We start from the raw sequence: 8,827 nt of genomic DNA, 5'->3' as shown, positions 1-8,827 counted from the left end.
GGCGAGGCGGCTGTGTCGGATTGTGCAGTCGAGCGCAGTTGCTCTCCACCGACTGCGCTGATCAAAAGCATGATGGGAAACGACTGACTGACGACACAGCTTAATGCTCATTGGTTCAGACAACCGTGATGCTGTGTTCTCTTCTACAATATGTTATTTTCTATCTGATTTCATGTGATTATGTATTTAAATTATGCATGAATGTTCCCAAACACTATGACAGTGCGATCTCTGTGTGAGATAATGTGATTGTCATGTTTCTATAAAAATATAAAATACATGTTTGTATTAAAGTAAAAATGGATGATAAATACGCCTTTCGTATGGAATTAAATAGCAAGCACTTTGAGTGTCTTGTTCATCATATTTATTTTTATATAAAGGCAACACAACTGAAGTCATATCATGTTAATCAGCAGCACAGCATGTGAGTGTGAATTACGCGATATCTGCCTTTGATCTCGTAGGTAACAGGTAACGTAGGTAACAGAAACAGTAAAATATATTAATAAAAACAGTTTTATTGAGAATCTGGCTGCATTAAAATGCAGTACGTGAGCACAGGGAGGCAAGAAAATACGACGCACTGACGTCATGAATATGCTAATTAGCGTATGACGTCATCTAGCGACATTTAGCGACTTTTCAGGCAGGGTTTAGCTACTTTCCATTAGGGATGGGCGATACCACTTATTTTGTTTTCGATACGATACCGATATTTTTCAAGGCTGTATCGTCGATATCGATACCGATTCGATACTTCTGAACTAAACTTTTAAATTATGAAATTTATTAAATTACTAAGAGTAAAATGGGTAATGATAACCACTTAACTTTGTTTAAAACACATTTTAACATTCAATACGCCTTAATTGTAATTTATTAGGTTATATTTTTGTTTACACATGGTTCAAATGTGTTTTTTGTTTACACATGATTCAAATCTATAAATACTACAGTTGAACTACGGTCACTTTAGTAAAACCATGGTTAATTTTCATAAGGGACTGCAGTGACAGGCTGTTACATGCATAAAATGCAACCTTTTTATTCTGACAGTGTATGATTTCAATTAACATTACAGAATAGAACATGATCAATATTATCTTTCAACGTTCAATTTAAATAATTTTAATTGCACAAACTATGTAGGCTACAATTTCAATTTGTTTATTGTGAAATAACTCAAACATTTATATTTTTATTTCTGTCCTCTGATAAGCATTGTTCAGGGCTGCCATTCCCAAATGCTTTAATGCTTTCTTATGATACTTTTGGGAAACGCAGCCCTGTTTGAATGCACTGTCAGCAGTGAGTGAATGCTCTCTGTGATTGATTGGTTCTGTCTTGCAACATTTGCGTGTGTTCAGATGAGCAGGAAAATAGTTCAATCCTACACAATTACTCGCTAACAAAGGTTATTCGTCCAATTCAATGCATATTGTACGCATTATTATTATTATTATTTTTTTTTTAAATAAACAAAACCACTGGTAAATAAAGCGCACCTTAGTATCGATATTTTTTGTTTGAGTATCGATACTTTCGATGCTTGCGTCAGTATCGATATATATTGCTTAAGCTTATATTATATAAGCTTAAGTTGCATACGTTTTTCTTTAGTTTTAATTTGCCCAACTATTGATCTGACCCAGTAGACGCCATAATCCCACTCTGTCTCTCTCCCGCTTTCTGTTTTTTTTTTTTTAATGGTGGGGGTTTACGCAGTTGGCTAGAGCGGTGCTGATTGGGGAGAACGGAGGTGCGCTCACTCTTGCCCAGGGCAAGTAAGATTGCAACTCAAGGCTGGCAGTCATGCATATGCTCTGGAACAGAGTAATATCGCGTCCATATCGCAGGCTTTGCGATTAGGAAATCGCAACGTCTCAAATCGCGATTTCGATTCGATTTCGATTAATCGCGCAGCCCTACTCTGAAGTATGTGTTTTTTTAAAACATCATGGAATATTCTAGGACAGGAGATAAAATCTACAATACCTCAATGATTAGATCACCAAACAATGAAAACTGTGCCATTATTTACTCATCCTCATGTAATTCAGTAACTGTAACACCTTTCAAGAATATACTGGCCACTTTTTTAAACATTATGAAAGCAAATAAAGACTGGGACTCTTACACTTCTGGAAGTGATGAATAGATCAAGATTTAAGTCATTTTGGAGATCGACAGCCCTTGTCATTTATTCATTTACATTATAATGAAAGAGTTGATGAAGGAAAGGAAGTGAGCATAATTTCTGGTTAACTATCACAATAATCTTTACAAAAAATAAATAAAATAAAATTTGGCCAGAATGTTTATACTGACACCTTACATGATTGGCACTCTTCCCATATCATTTCCTGTTAGAAAAGAGATCACGTTCAGTAACTTTAATGTGCACGTCTAAGATGCATACCTCCTCCAAGCGACGCCTCTGTTCTTTCTGCTCCTCTATCCGCTTCTGTCGGTCATGCAGCAGCTGGCGTTTGTGCTCCTCAGGGTCTCTGCGCTGAGCAGCGAGCTGCGCCTGCTGTCTCTTTAAGGCCTCTGAGCGCTCCTTATTCTCCTGCTGCAGCCGCAGGAAATCCCTCCGCAACGTCGACTCACCAGGAACATTCAAAATGGAGCTTCAGACAGACATAAACATAATTCAAGAAGAGTTAGCAGATATAAACAGAGTTTAGAGTAGAGGTTGGGCAGTGAAGACAAAGTTCCGTGGTTTTCAAGAAGGACTGTGCAGTACGTTCATTTCTTTCTCAGGTACATCAGTGTCATGTACTCATGTGCATTAAAGAATTGATCCATGTTGAATAATAAGGAGGAAACATCTAGTCAATTCAATTGACAGTACATTAAAAAACATACATACAGACAGTATGTATGTTTTTCTCTAAGTCTAACAGTATTATTAAAGAGCCGGATGTTTACGTGTCAGGGGTGAGGCTGCAGGTAATGCCTCAATATAAATATCTGGGAATACTGATTGATTCTAAACTTACATTTAAAGCTCAAGTTAAAAATGTTTGTAAGCAGGTTAAGTTTAATCTCTATATTTTTAAGTTTATTAGATTATATGTCATTAGAGGCAGCTAAGATGTATATGTATTCTATGGTTATTTCTCACATGACTTACTGTTTAACTCTCACATGACTTACGAGTTCAGTGACTCTAAAACCATTAGAGTCCTTATACAAACGTACACTTTAAGTCTTCGAAAAGAAATCGGTACATTATCATCATTGTCTAATACTGAAAAAATATAATTTGTTAAGTTGGGAAAACATGATTAAGTATGCAAATGTATGCTTGATGTATAAAATTATTTATGGTTTATCTTCTCCCCCTCTTAGTCAGTTAGTTAGTATTAGAACAACTGATTATCGTTCTACAAGAGGTGCATTAAGAGGAGACTGTATCATACCGCTTAGATGAAGTAATTTTAGTCAGTCTGCTTTTTCTGTCAAAGCTGCATGAGAATGGAATACTATTCCAACAACTATCAGAGATCTAGACACACATGCTTTATTTAGGGTTCAGTTGAAAAATTGGTTAATTAGTACTCAGATTTAGTATTAGAACAACTGATTATCGTTCTACAAGAGGTGCATTAAGAGGAGACTGTATCATACCGCTTAGACAAAGTAATTTTAGTCAGTCTGCTTTTTCTGTCAAAGCTGCATGAGAATGGAATACTATTCCGACAACTATCAGAGATCTAGACACACATGCTTTATTTAGGGTTCAGTTGAAGAATTGGTTAATTAGTACTCAGATTTGTCAACACTAGAATTTTATATTTGCTAGCTATCGTATTATTGATTGTATCTTGTTTGCATTGCCTTTATTTGATCCCATTGTTTTTTAATAGAATACTGTATGATTTTAACTATGTAATTATAAAATTTTTTAGTATGTATTTTTAATGACATTTTATTTTAGGGTGACTTGTAACATCTTGTCCAGGGACTACGGATGTAAAATAGCCTTTGGCTAATTCTGGTACATTTACAGGAATGTTTTATTAATGTACAATGTCCCTGTCAACTAAATAAAGTAAAAAATAAAATAAAAATTCAATTCAAGTTTATTTGTATAGCGCTTTTCACGATACAAATTGTTGCAAAGCAGCTTTACAGAAAATTAAGTTTCTACAATATATTTAGTAGTAGCTTGTCAGTGGTGACTATGTCAAATTGATGTACATATGGCAGAAATGTATGGTAGAATTCAGTTAATGACGTAATCAAACAAACGATGAACACTAACAGCAATGATCTATGCAGATAAAACAGTTCCCTAAACAATTTCATTAAGGGTGAAAGAGTAACTTCTACCCACAATTACAAAAATAACAAATCACTTCCAAATAGCAGATTAATAGTCATGTTTTGACAAACAGGAAAATCCCGCCTCAAACAAACAAAAGCTTACCTATTCTTGACTCATTCAGACATGTACAGACAAGTCCAACTCAAGTCTCAAATCTTTTCTCATACGTTTTTTTTAATCAAAAGATAATTTCATTGAAGCAAAGTCTCTATTAAGTTATGTACTAGTTCATTTAAAGTCTCAAATCAGTCATCTACTAGTTTGTCAAATCTCATGTCAGTTATCTACTAGTTTGTAGTAGTCAGTTATCATTTATCAAAGTTATCAACTACTTTAAGTCACTGGCAAATTATCTACTAGTTTAATTCTCAAGACAGTTATCAACAAGTTTAAGTCATCTTAAGTCAGTTATCTATTAGTTTAAGTGAAGTTTCAAGCTAATTTAGTTACCAATTTGAATCTAATCTCAAGTGAAATTACCAATTTTGATGAAGTCTCAGGTCAGTTATTTAGTAGTTCAAGTCGAGTTTTAAGTCAGTTATCTCCTAGTATAATCAAGTCTAATAGCTTATCTAACAGGTTAATTTTCGAACAGTCCAGTCTCAGGTCAGTTATTCAGTAGTTTAAGTCAAGTTGCAAGTCAGTTATCTCCTAGTATAATCAAGTCTAATAGTTTATCTAACAGGTTAATTTTCTACTAAGTTTTCTAACAAGTCGAGTTTCAGGTGAATTATCAAGTAGTTTAAGTCAAGTTGACCCTAAAGTTAAACTACTGTAGAGTTTCCATCTCTAAACTGGGATAGGAGAACATCATAAAATTTACAGACATCAAGTTAGTGAGTGAATACTAAATGTCAATAACATTGCAATTAAAATTATCTGGGGGAGTTTCTGCAGCGTTGTGTAGTGCTATGTATGGTTGTGTAAACACAGATGCTGCCGTGTTTACCTGGATTCTCTCTCATCTCCTCTTTTCTCATCCTCTTCATCACTACCGCTGTACTCGTACTCGGTCTCCTCTGAGAGGAATCAAGATAAAATGAGAAAGAGAGAGGCAGAGAGAGGGAGAGGAGGACAGGAAAATAACGAGAAAGGCTTTAGGCATTAATATAATATGGCTAAACACAGTTTATGCAGACTGCAGCACTTTTAGAGTCTAAATCATCTGCACTCTTCCTTAACTGATACTTTATATGCTCTAATAACACTGCTGAAGGCTGCTGGCTGGATGCTTCCATTTTTAACTGTTCCTTGTTCTTCATATCCAAAAAGAAACATAATTCAAGCACAACTGTGCTATTTGATTACACTACTGACCACAGAGCTCACGACTTACTCTAAGCTACGCGAGTTATGTGCAAGCACCACTTTTGCAAGCCAAGTCAAAGATGACCTCTGATTGGATGGGAGTTTTAGTGACCTCACTGCACAAAGGCAAGTAAACAAACTTTATTAAACATTCTGTTCCACCACAGATCCCCGGCGTGCAAATGGATGGATACATAATCATCTATAGTCGCAGAGGAGCACCTGCATCTATCCTGACTCTTAAAACAAAACTAATTCAAAAACTGGATTAATTATTAAACACTTGTATCAGAAAATGTGGAACAGAAAGATTCTGTCTTGGGTTTCTGTGATTGACAAAGCTCTACTGTTCTTGTCTATAATAATTTGTCAAGACATGCAACAACACACATAAACATACCCTTTTCGCCTCGTTTCTTGCGTGTGCGGTCGATGTGATCTTTGAGCTGGATGCGGACTTGTCTTTCAGTGGGCTGGTCTCTGATGAACGAGTGCTTCAGTAGCTGCTCTGTGGATGGACGACTCGGATATGACTTCACAAGACAGCCCTCGATGAAGTCAATGAACTTCTTCGACCTGAAAGAGACAGTAAAACATGAAAGAAATTAATGTATTAGCAGGAAAATAAATTCAAGACAAAACCCGATTATGGAATGCTGTTGTAAAGGCCAATAGGGAATGCCCTACAGTGCGAAATCTTTTCAGGCCAGTTGGTGGTACAGCTACTTGATCTATCGGGTAAGTGCTGCATTAACACTACATCACTTATTGACAAAGTCAATTTCTTTTTATGCCATGAAAACACAGGGTTTTCTGTTATATATAAAATACTTGTTGCTGTGAATTCTACTGATTTCTAGGTCACTAATCAAAAAGGTAAAGTCAGCTGGCTAACAGATGAAATGCTGTTGAAAATGGGCAAATACGTTGTGACATTCTTGGAAGCTGCAGTTAGAAGGAGCTGAAAATGACTGATAAATAAGCAATACTTTACAATGTACGCACTGTATAACAACGTTATATTATTTATACTGTAAAATGTAAAACATTTTGTAAATAAAGTAACTTGTTTGTTTTGCTAAAAACACATTTAATGAAAAAATAAATACACCATGTGTGTTTGGGGATTTTTTTGATGCTTTTGAAAGAAGTCTCTTATGCTCTTAAACAGTAATAATGTGAAATAGTATTACAATTTAAAATAATGGTTTTATATTTGAATATATGTGATGGCAAAGCTGAATTTTCATCAGCCATTACTCCAGTCTTCAGTGTCACATATGGTGGTTTTGTGTTTGAGACATCTCTTTATATTATCAATGATAAAAACAGTTGTTGGTTAACATTTTTGAAAACTGTTCAAAAGAACAACATTTATTTGAAATAGAAATCTTTTGTAACATTATAATTGTTACTGTCACTTTCAATTTAATGCACTCCTTGCTGAATAAAAGCATTAATTTCTTTAAAAAAAAAAATCTGTAGAATAGATTTCTTCCTGACATAGAAAGAAACATTTTAAAACAGGAAAACTCCTCCTTGATTATATAACTTTCAATATCAAATTTTAAAGAAAAAAAAATAATCTAACTCAAACAAAAACGAACAGAAAACACAGAAAGAAATGGCTGTTTTAAACAGTCAGGAGTGTTACACATCATTGCTAACAAGACAAAATGCAGTAAACATGAAACATGGCTACCTTTAAATCCCAGCCCAACATATGCTCAATCTCTACTTCTTATAGCCAGCTGTTCAAGGGCAGGGCTCTGACCAGAAGGACTAAAATAACTCCAACCCGAAAACTAAATCACAGCATGCCAATATATGACAACTACAACCAGCCAACAGAAAAAAAGAAGAAAAAAAAAACATGAAATGAAGGAAGAAATAGAAAGCATTTTTTGTCATACAAAGCACTCTATATGTGTGGAGATGTAGGTGGGTGTAAGAGCAAACACTGCAACTCCTGTCTGAGAAACATTATTAAACAAGGAAACCACATATGAGAAGAGAAGCTATATGGATTGCAGCGATCATAAGTATGCAGTGCGTGTATATATAGACAAGGGAAAAAAGGGAGGGAAGGAAGAAGGAAAATATAGCTTGATCTTAAAATAACAGCTGAGACAGTGTGTCCTCACCATTTCTTGGACTTCAGTTTAGGAGGAGGGTTCCGTGGGATAAGGAACAAAGCTCGCATGGGATGCATGTCACACAACGCTGAAGGAAAGAGCAGAGCAATCAAACATGCTGATAAAAGACTCTTTCACCCATGTGTCCAATTATCAGACTAACTGACTCAAGAGGTGACAACAATTCATGAACGCAAGTAGAACAGTGACTGGGTCGCTGCTACACGCTGTCCGTGTGAGCGGGTGATTGTGCATGTGTGAGAGAGAACATATGACTAAGTGTTGTGCTGCATAAGTTATGACAATGGAGCACAGATCAACCTCCACCTCTGATCTCCTTTTTCAAGAGTGCAAAATATCACAAAATAAATGTTTAAATTGATGATTTACATTTGGGTAATCTACTAGGTACTGATTTTTAATTTTTTTTTTACTTTTTAATATATATATTTTTTATTATTACGCCTTTTGTTTAACTGGCATAAAAGGAATGGGGAAGAGGGAGGTTTAGTATTATTGTTCGTTTGTTTGCTTGCTTTGTAAAACATGAAATGCTTAAAGTAATTTATTAAATTTTTCTTGCATACCATTGGAATCACTTTCATAATTTTTTTTTTCAGCCAGTGAGTGAGAAAAACACTGACAGCCAATCAAGAATTCATTCGACTTTAAAGAGCTCGAGCATTTAAAATGGCAGACGACAACTGTGCACTTATAATAAACAGAAATATTTCCTCATAAGCAGGGGTGCACATAAGTTTTTCAGCCTGGTTCTCATAAGAGAACCTGGAGATTTGGTTTGGTCCTCACACTGCACATAGTGTGACCCATTAAATATAACTATAAAAATAAATTAATAATAGTGATAATATTATTGCACTTTATTTAGTTTTTTTTTTATTTTTTATTAAATAAACAAAATAATAAAGTGTGATAATACTATTATATTGTAAAATAAAAAGGAGTATTAAATACAAATACAATTATTTTATATTAAACTTAAAAATAAAATGCTAATATTTCCTTTTTTTTTTTAATATCAATTTTC

General features: G+C 34.7%; 1 protein-coding gene across 1 annotated transcript in view; it reads right to left on the bottom strand.

The window, feature by feature from the left end:
• The window catches only part of LOC107663366 (misshapen-like kinase 1), a 49,820-nt gene that overhangs the window by 24,352 nt on the left and 16,641 nt on the right, over nucleotides 1–8,827 (bottom strand). The window contains exons 8-11 of the mRNA XM_016453576.1: nucleotides 7,789–7,867; nucleotides 6,045–6,220; nucleotides 5,286–5,355; nucleotides 2,423–2,633 (exon numbers count right to left, since the gene is read on the bottom strand). Of these exons, the coding sequence (XP_016309062.1) occupies nucleotides 2,423–2,633; nucleotides 5,286–5,355; nucleotides 6,045–6,220; nucleotides 7,789–7,867 (536 nt within the window). The remainder of the gene's footprint in view (nucleotides 1–2,422; nucleotides 2,634–5,285; nucleotides 5,356–6,044; nucleotides 6,221–7,788; nucleotides 7,868–8,827) is intronic.

This window comes from Sinocyclocheilus anshuiensis, unplaced genomic scaffold, assembly GCF_001515605.1.
Source record: "Sinocyclocheilus anshuiensis isolate Anshui unplaced genomic scaffold, SAMN03320099.WGS_v1.1 scaffold1531, whole genome shotgun sequence".
NCBI classification, from domain to species: domain Eukaryota; kingdom Metazoa; phylum Chordata; class Actinopteri; order Cypriniformes; family Cyprinidae; genus Sinocyclocheilus; species Sinocyclocheilus anshuiensis.
Note: the sequence above shows the minus strand (reverse complement) of the source record. Positions and strands in the feature narration are given on the sequence as shown.